Source organism: Geospiza fortis, unplaced genomic scaffold, assembly GCF_000277835.1.
Source record: "Geospiza fortis unplaced genomic scaffold, GeoFor_1.0 scaffold962, whole genome shotgun sequence".
Lineage (NCBI taxonomy): Eukaryota > Metazoa > Chordata > Aves > Passeriformes > Thraupidae > Geospiza > Geospiza fortis.
In genome coordinates, this window is record NW_005054620.1 from 93,587 (window position 1) to 121,447 (window position 27,861).

The window sequence follows — 27,861 nt, forward strand, 5'->3', positions numbered from 1 at the left end:
AGCGCCGGGGGAAAGGGACGGTGCTGAGAGCTCGTACGTGAGGAGGCTGCGGAGAAAGGCGGTCCTGTGTTCGCTGGGAGTTGCCTTTGGGAGCTCCGGGGTGAAGGCGGGAGGGAGGGAGTCTCGTCCAGCGGCACCTTGGGTCTCCGGGTTGCCGCGTGTAAGCGCCGCTCTCAGCCCTGCTGCCCGACGCGGTGTCCGGCTGCTGTCTCTGTGCAGGCAGGGCTGGCAGAGCGAGGCCATTGAGCTCTTGAACAGAACCTATCCTCTCGGGAAGTCTCCGTGCGCTACGAGATTGCAGATGACGTGAACACGTAACGAACTAGAAAGGAGCATTCTTTTACATGGTAGAAGGCAGGCACAATGAAAATGCAGCACAAACGCTCAGTCTGGATGGAAAGAAGGTGCACTGAAAACTCGTGATTTAGTTGAAGGATAAGAGATTTCAAGATAATGTTTTGAGCGTACTATACTGTATTTCCTAGCAAATACGCTGAGGTCTGCTGAGGTCTGCTTAGGCATTAAAGTGCAAGAAAACAGTTGGTATTTCTTAAAAGTTATGTAAACAAATAATTCGTTTTCTAGCAGTGCAGTTAGATGGGTTTGTGACCTCTTTCTTGCAATTCTGATTATTAGAGAACTCGTAGATCATTGGAAGGGATGTGTCTTACTTGCACACTTCAGAGCAGAAATGATGACTGTGACCCTTCAGTTTGCACGGTCAGGTTTTGAATTAAAGGAGTGTAACTATTTCAGGTCCTTCTTTTGTGTGACTGAGGTAGAAGGGAAAGGAGATGAACAAAGGGCCAGAGGATATCAGATTTTTCTTGTAAAACCATTCTGATCTACTAGTTTCGTAACTGGACTCTGAACAATTTCTTAATGCTTGAAGTGGGGTAATATGTTTGTGTAAACAGAATACTTTGAAGTTTTGAAAATGTGAATAGCAAATTAAACTAAGAAACTTTCTGGTGCACAGAAACAGGTGCAATCATATAGATTGTATTTTTATGTGTGATTTCAATAATGTGGATTTGTTTGTGGACCTTTTGAAGCTTATACATTCTTTAGTGTCAATTGCACTGGTACTGGAGGCAAATCTCACCTTTTTTCTGTGAGGGGATGCATCTATGGCTTTCTAGAGAGATTAATCCGGTCCGATCCGTGAAAGAGGTACTTACTTCTTTCATAATACTAACACTTATAACTCTAACTTTTTCATCTGATTTATATGAGAACAGAAACTGCATAAAGTGAAGTAAATAATATTTTGCAGTTAGGTAGAAAAAACTAATTTATGGCAGTTAAAATATATGTCATCATTTCGTCTTTCAGAATGTAGACCTGTGGCCATAATTTTGAAGTTCAAAATTAAGTTTCTAAAGAGCCAGAAGAGTTCAGTCTCAGAAGTGATGTTTCTGATCTTCTAAGATTAAAGGTCATGGCTTAGGAGAACCTGTTGCTTATGGTGCCTTTGTATTTTAGGGTATTTCTGGAAGTGTTACATATTGTGGGATTTGAAGCGTCCCTGCTCTCTTCAAGCTTTGGGGATTTCGTTTTACTCTCAGTTTATGGATAAAAGTAGTTCAGGCTACCTTGGAGATACAAAAAAAAATCAGGGTACTTGAGAACACTTCTGGTTTACTTTAAAAAACCTACTTTTAGATTATTTTTTTACAGAAGCTCCTTAAAAACAATCACATTTTCACATTTCTCAGTAATACCTTTTCCTGCAACTTGTAAATAATGGCTTTTTGTGTTGAAATGACACAAACAATAAGTGTATTGTTAACTGGCAGATTTAAGGCTTCAGAAGTAGATAGTTTGAGAGTGCTGACATACTTTGTGTTTCACAGTCTTGTGTGCACTGTCAATCCTGTTTAGCAAAGTGTATTTTCTTTCACAGAGTGAAGATACACAGCAGCAAATTATCAGAGAAACTTTCCATTTAGTATCAAAACGTGATGAAAATGTCTGTAATTTCCTAGAAGGAGGACTGTAAGTATCAAGTTTGAAATAAATGTCAAATACTCGTTTTCAAGTATTTTTGTTTCTGATTGCAGTACAACATTTCACAGCTGTAGTGTAAATGCCATGCCACTTGAGATTTGTTGATACACAAGGAATTATATCATTCTACAGCAAGTGTACATATTCTTTACTAACTGAAGCATAGCTATATGTGCCAAAATGTCTTAGGCAATAAAAATTTTTTTTTCCTAGTGCTGTAATAGGCACAGTGCTATATCTAGTGCCATGAGTGTTTCAGATGCAAAGATGGGGAAGGAACAGGCAGACGTTGTTTTGCTATAATCAAGCTGAAGATTGCTGGTCATGTTTTAAGAGGCATTGGCGTTTGCCATACCCACTCACTCACAGAATCACAGAATATTCTGAAGGGACCCACAAGGTGTCTGAATTGAACAGCCTGTACAGGAATCCACAGCTCAGCCTTGGTGTTTTTAGCACCATGCTCTGACCAACTGAGCTAAATCTCTAGAAAATTTAATACTTTATAACTGTTCTTTGGCTTGAACTCCTAATATTTGAGTAGACAGCCTTTATAGTAGGATTCCACAGCCTTTTTATCAGGATTTGGGCTTGCTGCATGAACAGGAAGAAAAAAAATAGGTTTTAAATATGTCAACTAGTACAGTTTCAACCAAGATATTTTATTAATAAAGGAAAAGCAAGGTAGGAGGAAAGTGAGGCTTATGTGTTCTGTCTCTGTAAGACATGCAAAAAAGTCTCTTTTGAATCATCTTCATTGCTTTTAGCTGAAGAAATTCTGAAATGGAGACGTGTTTTATTTTGAAGTATTTATTAGCCCTGAAGAGTAAATAGATAAAAAGCCACCCTCTAGAAGAAGGGGTCAGAATTGGTGGAATAAGCTCACGATCTCCAGTCTGTGAGAGAGATTGTCACAGTCTGTTAAATATTATATTTATGGGAATTTCTGGTTACTGAAAGTCAGTCTTCTAACACCTAGATTTTCTGTGTGCAAGAGTCAGTTGAATGCTTAGCTGTACCGTATCAGCTAGGATGTCTTTTTCTTGCTCAAAATGATTCCTGATTTTTATACATACTGTTTTTTAAATTTAAATTATTCTTTTCTGACTACTCAACTGGTGATTCTATCATCAGGTTCTTGGAGATGATCTCAAGTTGGAAGCATTCTGGTTTGAATTCTGTAAGTGAAAGGCAGAAGACATTTGGAGCTTTTTAAAAATGACAGCTGCTTAACAAGAATAAACTGAGATAGAGAACAGAATTCTGGCTTCCCCCTTACTGCTCAGTTACAGGATTAGCATTTCAATATTTTTTTCAGTATTTTTTTCTTTCAGGACAGGGTTCACTTTATAGTTTGCAGTTTACCCAAAGGCCTCAACAGTTTATGTGTAGAACTATGTGTACTGCAAGTATGAAGTATTTGAAAGAATTGGGTAAATAGATGACAAAAGAAGAAACTTCATTTGTTGGGTATTTCCACTGTCCTATTTGTTTGTAAAAGTGTTCTCTGATACACAAACATAATTCCTTCTCTTCAGAAACAAAGGGTTCCCTTCCTTACCCCCATCCCTACTCCCTGCCAAGCATTAATGCAGAGCAATTTGCTTAAACAAGAGTGACCTAAAAGATTTTTTTTTTTAATCTGTGTATTCTCTCTCTGTGATAATGACAGAAATTAAAGGGATGAGTTATGTTGCACGAAATGGGTGATTCAGTTCTGGTACAGAGTTAAGGAAAAGTCACAACAGTCATAGATAGCCATATAGGTTCAGCCTAAAAAATACTTTTGTTTATCTGGGAGTGGACCTCTTACAGCACAAAGCAAATGTCAATGGTCTGATGTAGATCTCCTGTGCTTCATGTGCCTTTTTTTGGAAGGCTGTAACAGAAGAATGGAAGAACATACCTCTTTAGACCTCTTCTCATTCTATGCCATGATGATTAGTGAGTCCATAAAAATATAATTGCTTCTGTGACTGTAACATTTTATCATGAATTACTGCTTGAAGTATTTCTCAAGGTATCAGACATTTTGCAGCACAAGTGTTACATACTCTTCCTTATGAAACGGATCATAAACCTAATTTAAGGCTTTTTTGGTAATCTGAATGCCAGTCTTCATTACAGATTTCTTTTTTTTTTTCCCCTCTTGATGCTCCTCTGAGAAGGTCAGGGAAGAATTCATAGGCATACACTGTTAATCTGTAAAGCAGATTAATCCCTGTTCAGTGCCTGCCTGCTAGTGTGGAATGAAAGTACATTTAATACCTGTTTTTTTGTGATCTGTTTGAATTGATTTTAATGAAAAGGTGTACAGGTTGATGTCATTTTTTATCCATATGAATAACAATAACTGCTTGTGTGGTAAATGTAAATTGAGCTGTCTTGTTATTTAGTCTTCTGTTGGAATTATATCACAAAATAAAAGTTGCAGTGTAGCTGTATTTAGCTCCAGCTGTTAATAATAGGCCTCCTGTTAGTTGAAATTACTGTGAGGATTTGCTCAGCTTAGCCGGAGATGCTAACTAAGCTTTCCTTGTTTTATTTCCTCTTTAGATTAATAGGTGGATCCGATAACAAACTAATTTACCGACACTATGCCACCTTGTATTTTGTCTTCTGTGTGGATTCCTCTGAAAGTGAGCTTGGTATTTTAGACCTCATACAAGTAAGTTCTTTTTGCTGCTTTGTGGGGTTTTTTTTGGTGTGTTTTGGATTTTTTTTCTTTTTTTTTCTTTTTTTTTTTTATTCTTAATAACTGTAAGTCAACTCTAAAGTAGCTTAGAACTTAAATATTTTGCTTGCCTTTTTTTGGTAATATGGAAGGTTGCTTTTGTACTGTGAACATACCAAGAAGTGCTGAGTATTATTTTCAGATTGTTCACAGTTTTCTGGACTGTCTTTGGAAAAGTCATTGTCTAAGCTGACGGGTAAGTGAGGAAACTGTTGGGACTCTCCTGAGCACAAACTGGTTTTTGTTTTAGCTTTTCAAGACCTTTTTTGGCTGCAGGTAAAAGTGGCACAGTTCAAACATTTGCTGTGCAAGTGTGGATCATGAGAACTTTGATAGGCAATGCTCTGTACGTATATGTATATATTCATGTCTATTAATATATATCCAGACTCACACACACATACATGCATGCATATATATATATATACTCACTATAAATGTATAATGCGTAAATATGTCCAAAACCTCTTTGGATTTAGCTTTCCTTGTGGCTCATGGGCTTTTTGACAGGTATGCCTTAGAAAAGGAGGGCACATGCTCCCCCAGGTATGTGTTCTGGTCCAGGGGGATTGGGATGGGTAGGGTGGGAGTTGTTCGGGAGGAAGATGGTCCATAAACCTACGTTCTTTTTCTCAGTGAGAAAGGCTCAACAGCACAAATGGTTTAATAAGAAAACTGCTTAATAGAGCAGAGTGAGAAGATGAGTATAGGTGATAAATCTTACAGCCCTTCAGGTGATGGGCATGCCACCTTCATGTGGCACCCAGTGGAGCCCAGTTGGGTTTTTCCACAGTGTGCAGGGCAGAGCAGATCCTGTCTGTGGAGAGAAGCTTTCCCTCTTTTGAATCTTTGAGCTATTATATAATTTCCTCAAAGGAAAACAGCTCTTGCTAAAGGATATTTTCAGGAGAACTTCTTGCTGCAGTTTGGGGTCATGGCGAGGCCATGCGGGTGGCATGCTTGCTGGTACCACGTGGGAGCTGCCTGCAGGCTCCTCTGTTACAGTGAGCTGGCTGAGTTTATCCCTTGGCCAAGGAATTTTTGCAGCACAGCACAGGCGTCTGTGTCTATTCAGGTTGTGTTACATGTGACAGTCTCTTAGTCAGAATCAGTACATTCCTTTCCTACAGTTCATTTTTGCCAAGGACATCACAGGTTATAGATTATATTAAGAAGATCTAGCCTGCTCAGCCCAGTAGAGCAAACATGGCCTGTTCAAGATCACTGACACCTCAAACAGAATGTCTTCTGCAAGGCATCCAGGTACAGTTTCCTTCCAGCTCAGGGATCCATTGGCATCATTGAGTTCAACTCCTGGCACTGCCCAGGACCCCCCAAGAATCACACCGTGTGCCTTAAAGCATTGTTCAAGTGCTTCTTAAACTCAGGGAGGCTTGATGCTGTGGCTGATATTTAAACTGCTAAATATGTCTGTTATCAACCTAGTAACAACTATCATGTCTGGTAATATGAATGCTCCTATGTCAAGAGGCCTCTGACTAAATCAGTGATTTTTCCAACTTAAAACTTGCAAATAAACAATTTCACTGTTAGTGAACTCAGAGGTCGCAAAAAACAGTTTCACACCATTAAGTGATTTATGTCATTGCATAAAATGGATCTCTCTTTTATATACACACATACATATATATCTAGAAAAGAGTAAATATAACTTACTGCTATGCCTTTCAAAAGTTTGCACATCAAGAGAATTGATTTATTACATAAGTAAAATCTGTCCTGACATGTGGGACTGTATCAATTGGTTATTTCACTGTGGAAGCACTGTGTGTCTCTAAGGCCTCCCAGTTCCCTGCAGACCTTTCTTGAAGCTGCATAGCTTCTTGCAGACACATCCTGCTGTTTAGAACAGCTGCTCCAGTGTTGCTGTTCTGGACAGTAGATCCAGTAGAGTGCCTGTGTGGGTAGGAGGGAAGGAAAACTCCCATCTGGATTCTTACATGATCTTTGGTCATCGAACATTCTGCAGTATCTGAACAGTGCAGTAAGGTACGTGATGGTTCTACCTGTTCCTAGCAGTTTGTTGTATGGGGTTGCTTAGTTGCCTATTGTGTCTTCTTACTTGGAAGTGCCAAAATATTTATGAACAGAGAAAAGAAGCATATTTGTACATAGTGCAACCTGAATTGTACGTTCAGATGTTGAAGCAAATTGCTTGCGCCTACTACTACCCATAATTATATAGCCCCCAAACTTTTTGAATTAGAGAATTTAAACTTTTCTCTATAATGTTTTGCTTCTTGTATCAAAAATACTTAAATAGATTTTGATCTCCTAGTCTTTGTATTTCACATTGTTTCCAAAAATGCCCCAGTATTTAATTACATGTCAGCATAATTGCTTAAAGAAAACTGAAATAATGAAAAAGGTATTTCCATTTGTAGAAATATTTTGTTTTTCTGACTTGTATGATTTTGTTTATAAATCATACAGTCTCACCACAGTACCTACAGCTGCTGAGGATTCAAAATTCTCTTACACATTGTCATTCAACCATTTGATTATAGCATAGAGTATTAGAGATATGTTAAATATTAAGAGTATTGAGATTAATTAAATAATTTTAATTTCTAGAGTGACTCAGAAGAAGGATCTGTTTAATCCTCTTAGCAGTAGCAATCAGAATGTGTCTTTTACTGAAAGAGGGCCCTCCGAAAGTTTCTTATTACTTGTCAATCACACATGCAGTGTAGACTAACAGGATATACACACGGATGTTGAATTGAGCAAATAAGCTTTGTTTCTTCCTGAAAGTGGTGAACTATTTTTATACATCTTTGTTTACTGTAGTTCAGAGATAATACGGGTAGGTGTAAGACATCTGGGCTTTGTTATGACATACATATAATGTATGACTAAGTAAGTAGATATGTATAGTAGTTTGTGATGGAAAGTAAACTGATGAAAGAAACCTAGAACTCAGTATAGCACTTTGGAGGTTTCTGTCATGTAAACTGAGTAAATGCATAGGAGATTAGGTTACATATGGTAGTCTGCAGTTCTTTTCAGCAGAAAGTTTTTGTTGTGATACTTAAGATAATTTTGTGAATGCCACTTATCCTCCCATTAGGTCAGAGCTGTTTCACAGGTAAATCTTCTTGACTCAGGCTTAATGAATATGCTTTATGCATTACAAATCATAGACTCTGCCTCAGATTTGATACTGTCTTCAACTTGGATTTCTTCATTTGAAAGGCAAATTCACTTTGTGAATTTTGACCATTTTCTTCCCTTTTTTCCTAAATAAAAACACAAGTTTCTTTTTATTATATGTGCTTTCTTGGACTGGGAGATAGGTCAGCATCTGTGCTATGCTTAGGTTTTGAAGTCTTTTGGATTCTGTAAATTCTGTCATGGTATTTTAGCATCTTTGTGTTAGCCTGTGAAGTGTAAGGTCTTTATTGCATGAAAGAAAAATATGTATGAAAACACAAGTAGCTGTAGACTGCCATAAGGAAAAAATGAAGGGTCTTTACAGTGGTATCTTAACTATGTTATGGACCTAAGAGCCTCTGTCAGCTCCAAGAATTTGTGTGTCTTGGCCCATAGCTGTACTTTGGAGACATAATGAGTCAGCAGCCAGCGGAATCTGTGAGAGATCAGTCTTCCATGGAAATTCAATGGAGCTTTTCAAGGTAAGGGTGTTCAGTGAGAGGCATGTGGGAAGTGCAGTGCAGTTTATGTAACATGTTTTTCTCAGTTCTTAAGGATAAAGGATCCTGACCACAGATGCTTTTAGGGTAATTAAATAAAAAACAGAAAGGCATATGACTGAGATGAGAACTCTCCAAGGGCAGATTGAATTACTTCTGTCCTCAGGTTTACCATTGCTGTTTAGGTAAGGAAGAAGAAGGGGATATTCTTGGTATGAGTTACTCCTGTTGTTTTTAGCTTATCATTTGTACCTGCTTTTGCTAGTATTTGACATTATCTATGCTCCAATACATTTAATAGATTGTGTTTTATGAGTTTTCTGCTGCCCTTGTTATCTTCCTACTAATGTATGATTTATTCCATTTTTTGTCTTATTTGCTTATTTTAAAAATAAGCCCTTCATTGAAAAGGTGATGTTTTGTTTTGACATATGACTGAGTAGAGGGAGCTCCAGACTTGCATATATTCTATAAAAATATTGTGTTTTGTTTTATATAAGGTATGCTAACAGTGTGTATCTGTCTTTAATAAAGCATATTTCTTACAAAAGAAAGGTGTAGGGATTTTGGGGTTTTCATTTTTTTTAATGTTTTCTATTTACTTACATAGAGATGTGTGTGGTTTTTTTCTTTTTACCATAAAAGATTATAATTTCAAAAATGAAGCACAAGGGGGAGCTAGTAATTAATTGTGCATGCATCCTTATTTTCCTGCTATTTCACTCCTTCATTTATGTTACTCTTCCAGTAACATCACATGGTGCATCTGAACTGATATCTGTGTGTGTCAAAGCAATTGATGTGTTTTCTCTTCTGGTTATTGAGCTACAAATCTACAGCATTTGAAGTGATTGCTTATGTACTTAAATTTTAGCGCTGCTTGCCTCAGTGTGCAATTCATTTGACTCAACTAAAATTCAGATGAAAGTGACTCTGATTTTATTTACCTTTTCAATTATTGCAGGCATCTTAAAACAGGCCAAGAAATGTTAGTGTAAAAAATCCAGTTTTCCTTGCTTACTAGTGTTTTAAAAGATAATTTATAATAGATGTAGACCTTGTAATTTCTGTCATTATTCTGAGTGAGCTTGCCATCATGAATGGAAGATGGGGGAAATTTCCAAAGCTTCTGTGAGAAATCCCTGGTCAGTGAAAAATCTCTGTGAAGGAATAGTCAGTGCCAGCTGATTTCCCTTAGATTAAAAAATGTTTGTTGTGCATTGCTGGTCATGCATTGTAAGCAGAGATTTGTGAGTTAGTTTAGTGTGTGATGGGGTTGCTGTGTAATAGGTAAAGGTTTAAAAGTAACTGCTCCAGCAATTAATCAAGTGCTGCTATAGAAGCTTTATTTATTGGAAGAATGTCACAAAAGTTAAACTTTGTGCATGTTGCTACTAAACACATGTGAGGGGGGGTGTTTTTAGGATTCTTGTGTTGCCTGTGTCTTTAATGGGTTCCTCTGTTTTCCAAGGAACTAGACAGATGTCAGAGTGTGTGAATCATGTGCAGAGCTGGTGACTATATGAGGAATAGTGTCAAACTCTTAGGTCTTGTAACTAAAATCACTGGACAGAGGTTGCATTTACACTGTTTCCACTCTTCTTCTTGCAGCTAATGTCAAACAGCACAGTTCTTGTAACTGCATTCTCCTAAGGTGCAAGGAAAGTAAGGGAACATCTTTGGTGATTTGTTTTGCTCCACACGTTGTCAAATGTGTAGTTTTTCTGCTTAACATACAAGTTTTTTTTGTTTGCTTGCATCCCTTCTTTACAGAAGACTGTTATTACTGCAATGAATTAACAACTGCTTGAAGAAAAATCCCTGCTTTGCTTAGCTTCAGTATAATTTAACAGAAGCATATTCATTTTCTTAGTTAACTTGTCACCAAACCTTGTTGTCCTGAGTCTGCCTCTGAATATACTCTGTGTTCATAGTTCAAGTGACAGGTTTGTATTTTTGGTATTAAAGGATAGTCTAAATGCATGGATTATTAGTTAATTTGTAGTTTGATTTCAACGTTTTAAAGACTTTAATAGTAGTAATCATAGCGAGGACAGTGTGTGATCCTTCTCTCTTTTACAGTGTGAGCAGGATCTGAAGATCAGCAATTAAGATGTGAAAGTAATCTTTGTTGGTAAGGCGAGGTAGACCCTTGGGATTGGGTGATGTTAAGCAGATCTGTTTCCCTGGGTTGGTAGATATAAATACATGTCTGTAGAAGCAGGACTTCATCCACAAAGAGTGGAGGTGGATGGAGGTACGTCCAGGTGGTGTCTGGTCAGCAGTGGTGTTCCCCAGAGCTCAGTGTTGTGGCCAGGCCTCTTCAATATCTTTATCAATGATCTGGATAAGGGGTTCAAGTGTTCCCTCAGCCAGTTTGCAGATGACTTTGTGCTGGGTGGGAATGTTGATCTGCTGAAGGGATTCAGACGGGCTGGAGGGATGGGCCAAGGTCAGTTGTAGGGGGTTTGACAGGGCCAAATGCCAGGTACTGCCCTTGGGTCACAGCAGTCCCTGCAGCACTCCAGGCTGAGGCAGAGTGGCTGGAAAGCTGCCCAGTGGAAAAGGACCTGGGGGTGCTGGTTGACAGCAGCTGAACATGAGCCAGCTGTGCCCAGGCAGCTAGGGAGGCCGGTGGCAGCTTGGCTTAGGTCAGCAATAGTGAGGCCAGCAACTCTCCTTCTGTACTGGGCACTGGTGAGGCCATGCCTGAAATCCTGTGTCCAGTTTTGGGCTCCTCAGTACTAGAAAGACACTGAGGAGGTGAAGCAAGACCAGAGAAAGGCAGTGGAGTGGTGAAGGGACTGGAGCACAAGTCTTACAAGGAATGATGGCTGAGAGAGCTGAGGATATTTAATCTGGAGAGAAGAAGGACTGGGGGGACCTTACCTTTCTATACAACTATGTGAAAGGAGTTTATAGAGGTGCTTCAATCTCTTCTCCCAAGGAAGAAAAAATAGGACAAGAGGAAACAATTTGTGCCAAGGGAGGTTTATGCTGGATATTAAAAAAAATTCGCTGAAAGGGTTGTCAAACATTGGAGTGGGCTCCTTGGGGAAGTGGTGGAGTCACCGTGCCTAGTGCTTTAAAAACATCTAGATGTAGCACTCAGGGACTTGGGTTAGAGCTGGATTTGGCAGTGCTAGCTTACATCTTTGACTCATTCATCTTTAGGTTTCCAACCTAAACAATTTTGTGATATATGTCAGATTTGTGCCTGGACCTAGGCAGTTTGAAACCTGGTGCCTCTCAAATACTAAGGTGGGGTTCATAAATCATGTGGAACAGAGAATCAAAATGAGGTGTTTGTCTTCCATACTGCTTCTTTAGGATGTTTGAGTAAAGAATTGAATAAAAAATTGCATACAGTGACAGCTTAATAAATAATATTAAATACATGTTGTGAGAGAATGGCCTTGAAACATACAAAACTGATTAAAATTTCCAACAGGTTGCCATTTATTTTCATGCCATTAATAAAAGATCAATAAATTTTTTCAGAAATTTGCTTTGAAGACCTTAAGCTCAATCTTATATTAACTTAGAGAGATCTTGACATAACCTGTGTCCATAGGAGTTTTCCCTTGGACAAAGGGAACTGTGTGTACAACTCTCTAAGGCTGGAGTATCTAACAGTACTCACCACAAGCACATGGTGATTGGCATTTGGGAACTTCAGGACTGCAAGTGCAATCATCATTTCATTATCTGGACTAAGTGGGGATCAGGTGCTCTTGGTGTAGCAAGGTACAAACATAAATGCCAAGGAATCGGTTCCAGAAACACCCAGAGGAAGGTGATGTACAGACCGTATCTGGCAGGGAGCATCAGTGGCTGGAGTGCAGTAGCTGCTTGGACTTTTCTAAATTTATATGGTAATATGCCTGACAGACTTTTCTAAATTTATATGGTAATATGCCTGACAGAATCAGGAGGTGTGACATTAAGACAGATGCCTTTTTCGTCCTGGATTCAGTGAGTCTGTACTGTCCTGCTGCTGGAAGGAGTGATGTTGACACTTTACAGCAAAGTTAACAGTCTGGTTAACTAGGAAATGCCTGCAATGCAGTAATTACTAAAAACAATGATGGGAAAAGCTGGTTTTCTTTGCTTCATACTTGAGTTCTAGTAAAATGGGAAGGAGTACTTTAAATCACAGCTGAGAAAATTATAATGTAGGTTATGTTACTGGTTTTTCAAGATGTATCTGTTTTTTAAAACAGTGTGACTTTAAGTGGAGTTTTAACCTAAATTGCCTTGTGCATACAGTTTTGCCCTCTACATAGATAACATACTTTTGATGTAATGCTAACCACATAATTTTGGTAGATGCCTTTAATGCCTTAAGATCTGACCAGTGTTTAATTTCTGTATTTGCTTTTCTCAAACCTCACACGTAATGGAACTGCAGAGTTTTTGTTAAAGATTGACCTTTGGTGCTTTTTTCCTCCACTTTGCAGGTATTTGTGGAAACACTAGACAAATGTTTTGAAAATGTCTGTGAGCTGGATTTAATCTTCCATGTAGACAAGGTACTGTGATGACATCCTCTAATATTTTTATCAAGTAATTTGTTTGGTTCAGCTGATACTTGGTATTAAACTCTGCTTTACTTTCCAAAGAGGGGTAACAAAGCTGATGAGGGTTCTAGAGAGTATGTCTTGTGAGGTATGGCTGAGGGAGCAGGAGGTGCTCAGGCTGGAGAGGAGGAAGCTCGAGGGAGCCACGCTGCCCTCTACAACCACCCTAAGGGAGATTGTAACAGGTTGGGGGTTGCCCGAGTAACTATGGGCAGACAAGAGGAGATAGCCTCAAGCTGGATACCTCTTCCATGAAAGAGTTGTCAGGCATTGAGGCAGACAGCCTGGGGAACTGATGAAGACACCATAACCAGAGGTGTTCAAGAAACAATTGGACATGGCACTTACTGCTGTGGCTTAATCAACATGATGGTGTTTGGTCAAATATTTTATTGGAAGGTGCATTTAATATGCTATGATTATGTAATTTAAATGCTGTGTGGCTCTTTCTGTTTAAAATCTCAAAACGGACTGTCTTTTTTCAAACATTTAGAAACAATGTTGTTTGAATATTCCCAGCTATAAGAAACAAGTGTTGTACTTAATAATCTAGTTTAGAGAAATTATTTTACTATAGTTACCTTTTCATTTAAAGGGACTTTGGCATTTCTTGGTGTAATACCTAAAATGCTGAGAATTTAGTATACAGAATTTATTCCTTCAGTTGCATTTTGTGCCTACTGTTGCTTTCTGTGCAGTTGCTGTTACCCTTCTGTGAACATCCTTCTGCATCAACAGCAAAAGATGTCAAAGGAAAAGTAAGATAGAAAAAGCAGACTGAAAATAATACCAAGTTAGGTATCTGAAAACCCAAAATACTAGTTAGGTACTTTAGCAAAAATAATTCATTTTCACAATAAATCCAGTGAAACCTTGAGTTAAAAAGCTCTGAATGTGACATTAACCAGTGCAGTGATTTTTAACTTGAGCATAAATGAACAAAATAATTCAATATAGAGAGATGAACTTCTGTATTAAGGCAAGGCTGCCACCAACTGTACAGTAGCATTAGTTGGGCAGCTGTGACTAATTTGATGTCATCTCGATTTTTCCTTTTTTTTTCCCCCTCCAGTTTAAGTTCATCAGTATTCTTATAGGTCAGAGAACAAAACAGGAAGACATATCTGTGAGAATTAAATTAAAGTGTTAAATTGTCTTTAAACTTCTGATACGGTCAACTTGTCAAGAAGCGTAATGCACCGAGCCTTCAGAGTTAATGCATTAACTTTCTCTTTCTTGTTAATATATTTCAAGTGTGCAAAAGGGAAAAACAACAGCTGCTCCTGTTTGATCTTGACAGTCTTGGTTATAATGAGTGCTTATATGTGGGTGCTGTTAGGGGTGAAATCTTTAAAATACTTGTATTTTGAGTGGTCTGATATTGAGAAAAGTGAGGATTGGCTAAGTTATTTGAATGAGAGTTGTTCTGTGTCTTCAGTTCTTGATGGAGCTGTGGGAGGTTGCTTTCTTGCAATTCTCTTGTGAGAGCTGCCTAAACCAACATTTTTTTCTTGTAAAAAGATGAGGTGGCATGTAGAAGAGTTAAACTATGTAATCTCAACAGCTGTTGCTGTGTGGTATTTTATGTGGTATTTCTGTAAGGAAATATTTATGCTTCTCAGGTGTTTGTAATTATACAGGACTCAGCAGTGACTTAGAGTAACCCAGAGCCAAGACAGATGCTTATTCAAGAATATTGATAGAGTATGATGAATTCATTTGGAGAATGGAATATAAGTGGAATGTGTGTTTCTAATATGCTGTAGCAGATGAGGACTTGGGGTGTTGGGGAGTATAGTTCATACAGAAGATAATTTAACTTCTCTTCATCTGTATTACAAGCAGCCAAAAAACTTGCTATAGCTGGAGCAAGACATTTTCACATGTCTTGTGAGGAGGAAAGGCACGTTTATTTCATCCTACACTGAGTCCAAGAGCCTAATGCTTTCTGATGGAAAAGGCATCACTGAAAGCTATTATACAACTAAAATAATAGAATACATTCAGCTAGGGATGCAAGGGAATACTTTGTTTTTTTCGCTAGTTTTTGGCACCTATTGAAATATCTTTGGGAGTATCATGATCGCTTGCAAGAGTTTATTATCTAAACAGATGAGTGAACCATTCAGAATCAAATTTCTTGAAGACAAAAAAATGTGTTTGCCAGATTTTCCTGAGAGAGTTTTTTCTTCATAGATTCCTTCTTCTTTAGAATATGCATTCATGTTTTAGAGAGTACATCGAATGTAAATAGGAAGCACTCTTGATTTTTGTAAAAACACTTGAAAATCGTTATTACAAAACAGCGATTTCAAATTTTAAAAAGTTGATCTTCTCAACGGTCAGATCCCTATTGGAATATAAGATGTCTATTTGTTGTGCCTTCAGTCTTTCACTTAAATACTGTTTTGAATACACTATTGAAATCTCTTTTGCACTTCATTTCCACTTAATGCATTTTTGTTAATGATTTTTTTGTTGTTGTTTCTTGGCAAAAATAGTGATTTTTTTTTTTTAATAAGAAAAGATAGAGACAATAAGGTGTATTTGTACATTTAATATGTATATGCAATCGATTTTAATTTGAAAAGAAAAAACAGTTACTGTTTATTTTCATCTTGCTGCTGCTTACATATGAGCAAATGTATTTAAGAGGAGGGAGTCAATGGATTATGATGGTTATGTAACTTTATTAGTTAAAGCTGTGATTTCCTTTCATATGGGGATTACCAAATAAAATTAATTAAATGCTGTTATTTAGAAAGCTGTCCCTTTAGAATAAAAGTGAGGCAAGACAAAATAGTCAAGCTTCTTTAAAGCCATGTATGCTTTGAACATTTTTAAATGCTGTGTGTTAGACTTCACTATTGCACTCTGAAAGTAGGGGAAAATGCAGAGAAAGGTAAGAAGCATGACCCAAGGTATGGAGTGGTTTCCATTGAGGAAGAAGTTAAATATTCTAGAGACTGGAGGCAAAGGCGTAAGAACTATATTAGAAAGAAGGGTTTTGGAAGAGCACAAAAGGGCCTGAAGAAGGGCTGTTTTCACCTTAGCTAGATACATTAACTATAAATTTGTTTAGAAATACACTAAAAAGTATCAGAGAAACAAATTCAGTTTTGTTTTTTAGGTATGACACAAAAGCAAGGACTGTGTTGGTTTTTGATGTACTACCTCCCAATTATTTCATTTAGAGATTTACTTCTATCCTCAATCCATGGGGAAATTGGGAGAATGTGCAAAATAGTAGTTAAAATTATGCTTTTGAGATACGAGATTGTACATGTTTATTTGTGAAAAGTAGAAAAATACTCCTTGTCTTCAGATTTAAATAGTAATATATGATTAAAATATTACACATTACATGGTAACCCTGGATTTTTACTAGTAAGTGTGCAGAAGGATGCCTGTTTAAAAAGAAAAAAACCCAAACCAAGTCTTATTACGGTTTGAATGCAGGCTCTGAAGCAGCAATTATGAACCAGAGCTTTCATCCTCAAGTCAGGGCTGCAGGGAGGAGAGATACTCAAACATACCTATTTCAGCAATGTCCCCGGCTGGTTTCTCTGCTCCTGCAGTTTGAGTCCTAGCTGTCAGTCTTAGCTGTAGATACTGAAGACTCCATATTTATCAGGTGTCTCAGGAATGTCAGTTCTACTTCTGAGCCAAATCTTGGGATCTGTGATGGGTGAGCATCAGAGTCTCTTCCTGATAGGTATAGCCCAGAGGAGTATTTACACATCTACTTGTGAGCAATTTGTTTACTCTTACAGGACCTGCTTCCTAGAGGTGTTGCTGCTGTTGATGCTAACTCAAACACTAATAATTGGATGGAAAATGGGAACAAAAAAAAGGAATGTGAAAGTCTCTTAGCATGTTTGTAAGAGGTGGGAACAAAGAAGATGCTGGAGAAAGGAATATGAAATTATGAGCTTAGTTTCCAACTGGCTTTAGATTAAGTGCTAACATTAATTAAATGACTTACAGAATGTTTCCCTGTATCAAGGTACCTAGACCATTTTTTCAGATTGTATGTAGGATATTTTGCATTTTAAATTCTCTTTTGGTCTCTTTTAGGTCCATAATATATTGGCTGAAATGGTTATGGGTGGAATGGTTTTGGAGACCAATATGAATGAAATTGTCACTCAGATTGATGCTCAAAATAAACTGGAGAAATCTGAGGTAAGAGTGATGCACTGTGTAGTTTCTAAACTAAAAACAGGGTTATAGTAAATGCATGCTGTATAATGCTCTTTGTCCTTCATAGCAAACTAAATAGTGTAAGCTGTCTGCTTATAGTACCAAAAATTTGCAGTGTATCTCAGGGTGCTGTACCTTTCATCAGGTAACTGCTTAGTCGCTGCTGGTTAAATTTTACTTTTTGTATCTAATTGCATTGTGCACCATTGCTATTAAGATACTTCTGTAGTTCTCTAAGTTTCTGTTATAGAAAACCTTTTAGTTCCAGCCTACTTGTTATGCTGGACTAGTGACTTCAGCACTTAAATGAAATTAGATAAAGAAATGAAGTGTGTCTTCAAAGACTACATATTTCTGTCTGATAGTATGCTTCTAAGCACCTGAAATAAATAGCAGCAGAAATACTGCAACACAAGGAAATAAATTGGACTGAAGTGGACTAGACAGACTTTAAAGCCCAGTTTTAGACACTTCAAAGTAAATATGAATTCTGCAATTTTGATAACCTGAGCCTTTGGTCTTCAATAAGTGAGAAAATGATATATTGTATTTGTCCATAATGGGCTAAGTGAGGGATCACGTAAGAGTTTTGGGAATCCTTTTTCAGTTCAACAATTTGTGTTTAGGAAAGACATTTAGATTAAGAAAGGATCTTAGAATTACTTTATCTTTGATACAGTATTTTACTGCCCCTTTAACGTCACCATATGTGCCTTGTAAGCCAAAATGCTGCTAATATATCTTTTCTAAGTCTGTGCTGGATTCTAAGTGATGGGAATAATTCCACAGAGGAATACATCAAAACAGTAATATCCAAGTTTCTAAACAGGCCTTTGCTTGAATTGGAGACTTTCTGAAGTTGAAGTCAGCTGAGCACACTTCCAGGTGGTCTAAATATGAACTAAATGGCATTTTAGGGGAGGACCCAGAGAACTTCTTAGTTCTAACTGAAGTACAGTAAAGAGAAAAATGAATTTTTCAGGATTTTTTGTGGTACAGTATATACTGTTCTAATTCTGCAGTCTCAAGCTGTGCCACCTCGAGTTTTTTTAATGCATTTAATTCTTTGTTTTGCACAACTTCCAAACTATATCCGGTCAACAGCATGTGAAAAACAAGAAAAAGCTAGGTATGATGTGACACAATACATAGCTATATGCGTCTGAAAGGATTCTATAGTAGATTTTGAACATGTCCAAATTGTTCATTTTAATGTTTTTTTCACATTCAGAATGAAACACTGATCACAGAGATGAATATTTGGAGTTATTCTCCTAAACTTTTATTAGATTTGAATAACTTCTGTATACATACACTTTTCCTTATTTGATAAAAAAGGAGTCGTGTTCCCAAAAGCTGAACTTGCTCAGCAGTTGTGCTCTACCATGTATTATGTACATATTGGTTCTATCTGAAAGCATTTAAATATGTAAATTCTGTTACCAAATCAACTGTAGACCAATCTCTGACTAGTCTTCTGAAACACATCAATTCATTGCTGCCTGCTGCAATACTTGCTGTGTTCCATTATTCATCAACAAGTCACTCTTTCTTTTAAGAGCTTTTAGTATAAAAGTAGGTGGTGGATTATATGAAAAAACCCGCACAGAACTTGAAGTATATACAAAGTGAAAGGAACTTGTTCCTTTACATTCAGCAATGAATTATAGAAGGTAAAGAAGTAGCAGTGATAAATTAAAACTCTTGGTGACTGGGATGAAGCAGAATATTTCACAGTCTGCTCGCCACAAATAGTTTCTTTTTCCTTAGTTCAGTGACTATTTCTTTTCAAATTTAACTGTTACTGTAATGCTGAGATACATCACAATACTTGATAAATATTTCCTTAGATCATTAATCATTTGTTTAATGTATATCTGCAGAAAATTCCTGATTGCTAATTTCTTTTCTGTCTTTTTGATCAAGATTGTAAATCTTTGAGTATGTCTTTCCTGAACACATATTTTCAAGACACAAGTGAATCCATGTAAATCAAAATAAGTAATAACTTAATAAATTTTGAGTGCTGGTCACTAAGAAACCAAAACTAGTGAATCTTCTTCGTTTTCTTTAATTAGAAAAAATAAAATACAGAAATTAGTATTAATGTAGTCCGTAGTATATAGGAGTGCCACCTGTGCCCCACAGCACTGTTGCTTTAGTCCGTTCGGCTTTTAGACCACCATCATGCATCTTGCATTTATAAAGCAGCTATTTTAAGGTTAAGTGGCCTTTTCCTTTATAGCTGAAATGATGAAACTAATAAAGCTGTAACTGGGTTACATTTTCAGAAATACTTCAGTTTTTCTTGTGCCCATCTGGCTTTCATTAATATACAAAATTTAGCTATTTAACGTCAGGTATTTGTTTCATTATGCACTAGGTTTCTAAACAGGCTTTCAGTTAGAATTTAGTGAAAAAGTCTGAATGTATTTATTAAATTTACATGTATTTGACCAAAATTATCAGCTTGAGGAATTTGTGAATATTTTCCACAGAGATTAATTAAACTGCTGTAAGGGAGTCCCTAGCTTTGATTTGTGATTGAGCTAATATTATTTGGATGGGCTACAAAAGAAACTATTTGTACCCTGAGAAATGTTGTATTATATGCATTTCCCTGCCTTTCAGTTTAGTGTTAACCTGTGAATGGGTTTCTGGTCAATCCTAAAGCCAAACAATCATTGTGATAAAGGGAGGGAATTCTTTGGGAGAGGGGTCATTGGGATTTTATTCTGAGCTTCTGGAAGTATTGTAGGTAAACCTGGGCTACCTCTTCTCTATTTGGAGTGTTCAACTGCGTGTGATTTAGACTTTTAAGCTGGGCCTCATTTTTTTCTGAACCTCCTGATCTTTTCTGGCTCTTTCCATTCTTCTCTCTTACAGACCTTTATCTTTCAGTCTCCCAGACAGGACAGGTAGACAAAGGTATTGCTGACTTTTAGAAAAAAATGTACTTTTAACAAAAAGGGAAAGCAAAATGATGTCAAAGGCAATAAATTACGTAGGCCAGACTCAAAAATTATGTGTAAAAATACCCATACTAGTCCTTGTAGCCTACTTTTTGTGCTAGTTTCTTGTAGTTCCCTCATCTTTTTATTGGCTATAGTGTATTTTACTAGCTTTTCATTGACATCATATTTTTTATTTTATTTCTCTTCCTGCATTTTAGAATTTAACTTTTCTTTGTATCATTGTTAAGAAACAAAAGAATATGAACTTGTGTGAATATTAGCCAAAAATCCTGCTTAATTAATGTCAATAAAAAAGGAACACGCAGATAACAAAGTAAGATATGATGACATAATACAAATAACTCCTTTGATGGGAGAATTTTGTCCCTGATAATCTAAAATAAATAATACAAACTCTCTTACTTCACCATTTACTATTTCCAGATTAAAAACAAAGAACTTTTACCTGCTTGCAAAGAGAAGTTTCAGAAAAAGCTTCAGGTGAATGAAGCGTTAAAAATCCCACCACCAAAACCAGCAAACTGAAATCGTTCTGTATAGACAGAATAAAATTATCAGTCCCATTTGTAAAGATGATGTAGAATTTCCAAAGTTGATGATCCAGCCTTAAGGATGTTGAACATCAAATGAGAAGGGCTGTCAGCATGTACTCAGCTTGAGATGTACATTTGCTGTCATTATAATCTGAATGTCCAGATTTTGATCTAAGATATCTCAGCAACTGCAGTCCCTGAACATGAATGTTAGCAATGAACAGAAGAAGGAGAAGGAGACTGTATGTTTGAAGTTCAGTTTATGGTCAGTGTCACCTGCCATTTGTTGTTTGAAACGTTTAGTTTTACTCAACAGTTTGAATGTCGGTCAGTGTTAATGGCAGTACTTGAAAATTAATTTCCACTTGTTTTAAGTCTCTGTGTATTCAAACTGCAGGTGTTTTAAACAGGTGGAATCTTAAGCAATTGAAACTTATTTAATTTATTAATAGCTTTGCTCTTTACTTTTTATGTGATCTTCCTAGGATAGTGTATTACAATACCATTAAGATTTAACAAATATAACTCCTCAATTGGATTTAGTAGCACTGAGTTGTAAAAGCATTAGCTAAAAGTAGTTCTTGGTAACGTGCAACATTTTAACCTAAATTTGAAGTATGCTACAGCACATGAAGAAAATCAAGGACATGACCTTCCTCTGCCTAATATGTTAACCAGCACTTGTAACATACAGTCTGTATTTTATTGGTAACACTAGGGAGCTTGATCTCAGATTTTTGGTTTGGTTTCTTTTTTGTTTTTGTTTTTCTTTTTGTGCAAAGCTACTTTTCTTTTTCTGTGTTCTGCTCACACATATTCTGTTTTTATTTTTGGGTCTGGCAATGAAAAACAAAGAAAGAAATAATTAATCATTCCCATCCATTACTCTTTTTGTGATTCAAGTGCTTAAAATTTCTAAGAGTATGTCTTAAGTCTTCTTATCTGTTTGGCCTCATTTTGATATACTTGCAGACTTCATTTTGGTTTTTCTCTAATTACGTTCATTTATTTAACCTCATGAGCAGGGGACATGATCATTCCTTTATATTATGTATCGCATCCTTTCATGATTTCATAACGCTGCTGCTTTGAAGTCATACTTGTTCTGAAAAGAAGCATTGCTATGAAACACCAGCAGCAGAGAGGTCCTAGTACCTCTGAAGTATCTGGAAAAGGGTGGCTTATTTTGCAGTGTTAGCCTTCATTATTTTGTTTTCCAGTAGGCTGTGTTTTTTTATATATTTATTTTAGTGCTAGCTAGCTCTGTGTAGAGTTATTTGGGATGATAGCTGTAACATTTTTATTTGTATATGCATATTAACAATGTTTGTGATGTGCAGTGCTTTACCCAGATTATCTGAATTTCTTTTTAAAGAGTAAAACAGGGTTGCTGGGATCACTTTGATAATGAAGTTACCAGCTGGGCATTCTAAGAAAGGATGATGATGAGAACAAAGAAAATTTATTCCTTTAGTGGTTAATAATGACCTAAGTAAATTAATGACAGCTTGTGTTTCTCACTAGATAGATTAGGACCAGTAGAGTAAAAATCCTGTTATTAAATGCATCTATTTCAATCTATGCAACAGTGTCTTCTTTTGCATATATGGTATTGCTCTCTGAAAGTATATGAACATGTTTACTAGCATTTTTTGCAATAATGGAACCTAAAATTTAATACACACATCCTTCAACAACAAATGAAATGGAGAGTACGAAGGAGCTGCGGCAAAACTGTGTTGTATTGGCTTATTGTTATACCAGCTTTATGCAATTCATATTGTCTTTCTGAAATTGCATTAATTGTCTTAAGAAGCTTCACTTTCATTTGCTTCAGTCATTTGCTTGCTGTGACAGACGATTCATCAGTCTCGCTGCATGTTTAAAGCTTGCTACATGTTTTGCTTTTTTCAAGTGGAACAGTTTTTTCTTTGCACATCACCAATTTACCTGCTGAATTACATGATAAAAAAGGCAGGTGGAACTTGTTCAGTTCAGTGTTACAGTGGAAGCTGTATTAATCAGGTGTCTCTAGAAAATGCCTCAAAAGCACACGGGGCTGAAAGTACTTACTTGTTGTACCTTTGTGTTTGTAAATACAGTCCACTTCCAGTAAAAGAAATGGAAGGACTGCTACTAGTTCACTGCCTGACATGCTAAAAAGGAGTTTTAAGGAGTTAAAATATAATAGCATTTGAATTGTATTTGTTATCCAGTTTGGGAGTTCAAGTACTTTTCAGTCATTTGATCCATTAGACATTTTTATGAGCTGTTTGCTCTCTTTTAGAAATGCTGTGTAAATTTGTTGTGCTTGATAAAGTGGACATTAATTGTGCTAAATAACTTTCTGCCATGCATTTTATGTATACACTATCCTTCAAACTCACTTAATACAAAGAATTCCAGAAGAAGAGAATGTAATAGCTTGAAAATCTCTACTCCAGCATCTGATAGTGAAAGATAATCTCGCTGTCAAAAAAAGGGTTAATCTGACAATCAGAGCAGCTTTGCCAGGGATCTTCACTGATCTTGATCCAGAATGGTCCTCATGAAATGTGACTGCTGGAAGTTGTGACTGTGTAGGGGGGTGGAAGGGCAGTGGTTGTGTCAATTGTGGTATTTTTAATAATTCTCAATTGTGTCTCCATTGTATCCTATGCCATTGGGGCGGGAGGCAGGGACTGTAAGTCTGTATAAAGAGGATAGTAGCAGGTAGGTAAAAATAATAACCAGTTATACTAAAAATGTTATTTGTCCATTAAGAATAAATAACTTCCATTGAATTAGGGTAAAGAATCTCCATCCAAATCACCCAGAAGGCACCTCTCCTTTGAATTGCCAGCCATGTGCTACCATGTCACTACTTACTATATTTTTCTGGTTTCCCATTGTTTCAGTTGTAGATTATATAATTCATTGCTTTTAATTAATATTTTCATCTTCTCAATGGAAAACAGTTTACATTGCCCCATTTTTCTTAATGAATTTTTCTTCCATTACTGCAAATAGAATTTAAAGGATTAAAAGCATTTACTGTTTTATCCAATAAGACTTCACTGGAAGTTACCTCTTGATTTAAAATTAGTATTTCCAAGTTCTCAGTTATAACAGGATGGTGTTGGGCATCTTCATGCCTTCTGCACTGTTTTTTAGTAAATAGAAAGAAATTGCAGTGTTAATAGTGCTCCTTTAACTTATTGCAGATTCAGGGGTATTCAGATTTTAGCTACTTCCATTTCTTAATACTGCTAGTGTTAGGTCCAGGTTTTCCCCTTTAAGAAAATACTGCTATTGAAAGAGCCTCTGGAGTGAATGACCTGATAGATTTGGTGATGTTAAGGAAAATGAAGGAAAAAGAGGGTTTCAAAATACTTTTTTGCACCTTTTGAGTTTTACTTAGTCTGTACTTCTGATAACAGATAATTTGGGTTATGTTAGGGCCAAAGTGAGAGCAAATTTGCTACCATCAGAGATGCAGTTTTCTGAGCTATCTTCTCTGCCCCACATGCTTTTCCCAACTTTGGCGTGTCTCACATAGGAGGGTTTGACAAGGAAGATATGGTTAATAGATGACTTACAGCTTTCTGGTCTCTGTTTCTTCTTCTGGGAATCATCCTATGACTAAAGTCTAGGGATTTATGATGCTTTAGCCTTTCTATGTAAAGGGTTAGTTCAAAATCAGAAACTTCAATCAGTTTTATTTTGACTTGGGTTATGTTTTTAAGGGGAGAAGGAAGAACAGTAGGTAGGATGTTAAGTGAAAATCTTATGTTATCTTGACTTTATTTCTTATAAGTGAGTAGTAGAAAGGAGAAAATATTTTTTTATAGTTTTCAAAAAGTAGAGTTGTTATCTGACAAGTGTGTGGAGTGTCTGTCCCCTTTTGTGAAGTTGACCACTGTGGAAGTCAGGTGCACTCCTCAGTAATTTTACCCTGCACTTCCACAATGAATTTCAGTGAAAACCAAGAATCTGAAAGGGTTATACTTTGAGTGGTAGTCATGTAACAATGCTTTTTAGTAATCAAATATGACACAACCTTTTTTCTGCTTTCATTTTGCTGTATTTCTTGTTCAGAAATAATTTGTATGCAAATGGACTGGTTTCTTCAGTCTTTGACAAACCTAAAATTAAAGATCTTCCATTTCTACAGATTTAGTCTTTTTCTAAACTAATTCCTAGCATCTTGCTTTGTTTCTTGTGGATTGCTCCTTTTTACTGGACCTGTAAGATGCCACACTGTAAAACTAGTAAATCACATTGTGATTTTTATTGTTTTTGAATATTTTTATTCTTACTTTTAAAACATTAAAATAAAAGTTAATTATTTTTACATATTCAGAAAATTTGTAATATTATATGTTTTTCTGCTAATAAGAGCTCTTCTTATAAAAATGTCCCATGCTTTTTTCTTTCCTTGCAAAAAATAAAAATTATTTTTACGCTTCTGTGGCAAGCCTGAAGTAAAACCACACTGCAAATTGTAAATCTGCGTAGAGAATCTGAACTTTCAGGAGAAACATTTCCGTACCTATAATGAATAGTCTGTTTTTTTCACAACATCAAAAATAGTAGTAGCACTTAACAGTCTTGTTTTAATAGTCCTTACCTCTGAGCTGTAAATTGCTAGCATTTCATAATATACCCCAGTGTGCAAACTTGGCAGCTGCTTTAACTAAAACATAACTAAATGGAAGTCATCAATTCTCTATTGTAAAACTTGCATGTTTATACAGAAAGGCTCTAGTTTTGTATGCAAAGACACTGCATGCAGTAGAGGACTTTACTAAAAAATAGGTGCTGTGTAATAGTTTAATTTGGCGTAACTATGTTGTTGTGTAATGCTCAAGGGGATGCAGATGTTAGTGTATAATTAGTTACTGTGGGAAACAGATTATTCTAGTTTGGCTGTAGAAATATCTGTCTGCATGCTCTTCATCAACCACAAATGCAGGGTGTTTATCCTTTTCATCTTAGTCTAAGCCAGCTTGAAACACCTCTGTGTGTACATATATATGTATTTTTGTATGTGTGTATATATATATACACACACAGTGTCTGTGTTTTTTCATTGGTTTGACTGACATTCGGCGCCTTGTTACTTTGAGGTTACTTATTCTGAGCCTGTAACCAATGCTAGTCAAGTGTGAACCACGTGAACTTTTAGAATAGGTAAGAGGCAAAGGCAGCGCACTGGACACCCAACATCTTGAGACTGTCTGTTCTGTGATGTGCACATTACACGTGCTTGGATAAGCCTCCTGTTCCTTCCTCTCATACTTTTCCATCCAGTTGACATTACACGTTTTACCATATAAAGAGGAATATGTGAACTGTTTTCTCTTTCTGGTTTAATATTTCCAAGTAACCCATTTCATTCCAAGCACAATTACCATGTGGTTTTTCTAATTGTGTAACTGTGGAAATACTTGGAAAGTTAGTTGTCTGTGTAGATTGCTGGTGAATCTTCTTGTGACTGACTTTGCCTGACTTGCATTTTTCCTCACTTTATATACAGGCTGGTTTAGCAGGAGCTCCAGCCCGGGCTGTTTCAGCTGTAAAGAATATGAATCTGCCAGAGATCCCAAGAAATATTAATATTGGTGACATCAGTATAAAAGTACCAAACCTGCCCACTTTTAAATAACATGGCTACTCCAGGTAATACCAAGGAAGAAATGTAATAGAGATTTACTGCATAATTGTTTACTAAATAAACATGTCTTACTTTTACTGTTTGGATAAAACTCAAGGTACTGCATAGACATAACCTGAAAAATCAGTGTGTGGAGTTGAATGTTGCTTTTGTCTTGTTTGTGAAATTAAAGGAAAGGGGTAGTTCCCGTGTGATTTCTAAATTACATTCCTATGCCCTTGCAAGGCATATCACTGTGTCTCAGCTGCTGCAGTATTTTGGGGAAGTATTTAAGATGTTCTTTACTTTGTATAACCTATAATGCTGAAGTTTTTTGTATATTCACCAAAGTCTATAATTAGTGTGTTCTTTAACTACTTCTGTTTGTCATGATTATTTAAGACCTAAGTGCAAATGTTGCATGAAAACGTTTAACTCATGTTTTGTTAAATAAAATCATAACAAACTGGACTTCGAAATACCTGTTTTTTTGAAGTCTGCTGTTTGCAATAAACCACATTATTTCCTATTCATGGAGCCAATTGACTATATATTGACAAATACTGTTGTAGCAGACATTGATATTGTAGTTTAATCTCTGAAGGGCTTACACAGGGGTATTATGCTGAACATATTGGCTCTTTACATTTCTCACAAAAGCTGTTCATTATTATACTGAAGGAAAAACTGCCTTTACTGAAGATCTGACGATTTTTGTTTACATATACATGTTGATACTTACACAATCTGATAGACTTTCACTGATGGCCTGACTTTGTCTAGGGGAAAAAATGGGCCCTGTGATTGCTCTGTCTTGTGAGAAGCACAGAATGGGCTGAGCACTTCATATTTGGGCAACTCAAACCTGTACATGAGAGTCTATCAAATAATGTGGTAAAGAAAGGCACTCTGGAAAGATAATTGGGGATACTTTAATAGGGCCTCTGTGCCTGGTGACATTGTGATTCTCTACTTTGAGAATTAGATTTATGAAACACATAGTATTGTCAAGATCTCAGAGAAATCTAAGTGCTATCACCTCTGTGTAAGTTGCTCAGCTCTTAAACTCTTCTGTGATTTAAAATCATAAAAGGGGGATAGTGATTGTTTTTTATAATCATGCTTTTAAGCTCTGTGTGATGTACAAGTCTGTTTTAATGAATAATAAAAATATCATTGGGATATTTAAGAATTCCTGCAAAGCCTTTTTTTTTCTCCAAAGAAGTATTTAGTTGATACTGAATATGAAAATGCAATAGTTCTCTATCAAAAACAACAGAGTTCAGTCTGAGATGTCCTGCCTTACTTCAGGAATTTGGCTTTGATGTAAAGTGTTATTTTCCTTTCAGCTGAATATTAAGACGTAGTCTATAGAACGAGCTTTGAAGCACATCATATTTTCTGTTTGATCAACAGTAGCTAACATCTTTGGGAGTACTTAAGAAAGAAAAGAAAAAGAGAAATTATTTCTGAGGTAGAAAATCTGATACGATCCAACGAATTTTAATGTATTTCTT

At 36.5% G+C, this 27,861-nt stretch overlaps 2 protein-coding genes across 2 annotated transcripts in view; one reads left to right on the top strand and one right to left on the bottom strand.

The window, feature by feature from the left end:
* ATG12 (autophagy related 12) overlaps positions 1-336 on the bottom strand; it is a 4,249-nt gene extending 3,913 nt beyond the window's left edge. The window contains exons 1-2 of the mRNA XM_031064724.1: positions 292-336; positions 38-170 (exon numbers count right to left, since the gene is read on the bottom strand). Coding sequence (XP_030920584.1) covers positions 38-170; positions 292-336 — 178 coding nt within the window. The remainder of the gene's footprint in view (positions 1-37; positions 171-291) is intronic.
* Positions 337-1,122: 786 nt separating this feature from the next.
* AP3S1 (adaptor related protein complex 3 subunit sigma 1) lies at positions 1,123-27,538 on the top strand. The gene is made up of 6 exons (XM_031064725.1): positions 1,123-1,173; positions 1,907-1,998; positions 4,567-4,678; positions 12,879-12,950; positions 17,076-17,183; positions 26,228-27,538. The coding sequence occupies exons 1-6, from the start codon at positions 1,123-1,125 to the stop codon at positions 26,354-26,356; spliced, it is 564 nt and encodes a 187-aa protein (XP_030920585.1). The 3' UTR covers positions 26,357-27,538.
* Positions 27,539-27,861: the final 323 nt, after the last annotated feature.

What these genes read in the sequence shown, in the direction of transcription:
- AP3S1 (XM_031064725.1), top strand. Translation starts at nt 1,123, where the DNA reads ATGCATCTATGGCTTTCTAGAGAGATTAATCCGGTCCGATCCGTGAAA. An exon ending in AATTTCCTAGAAGGAGGACT is followed by an intron (nt 1,999 to 4,566) that starts GTAAGTATCAAG and finishes TTTCCTCTTTAG; the next exon opens with ATTAATAGGTGGATCCGATA. An exon ending in TAATCTTCCATGTAGACAAG is followed by an intron (nt 12,951 to 17,075) that starts GTACTGTGATGA and finishes GGTCTCTTTTAG; the next exon opens with GTCCATAATATATTGGCTGA.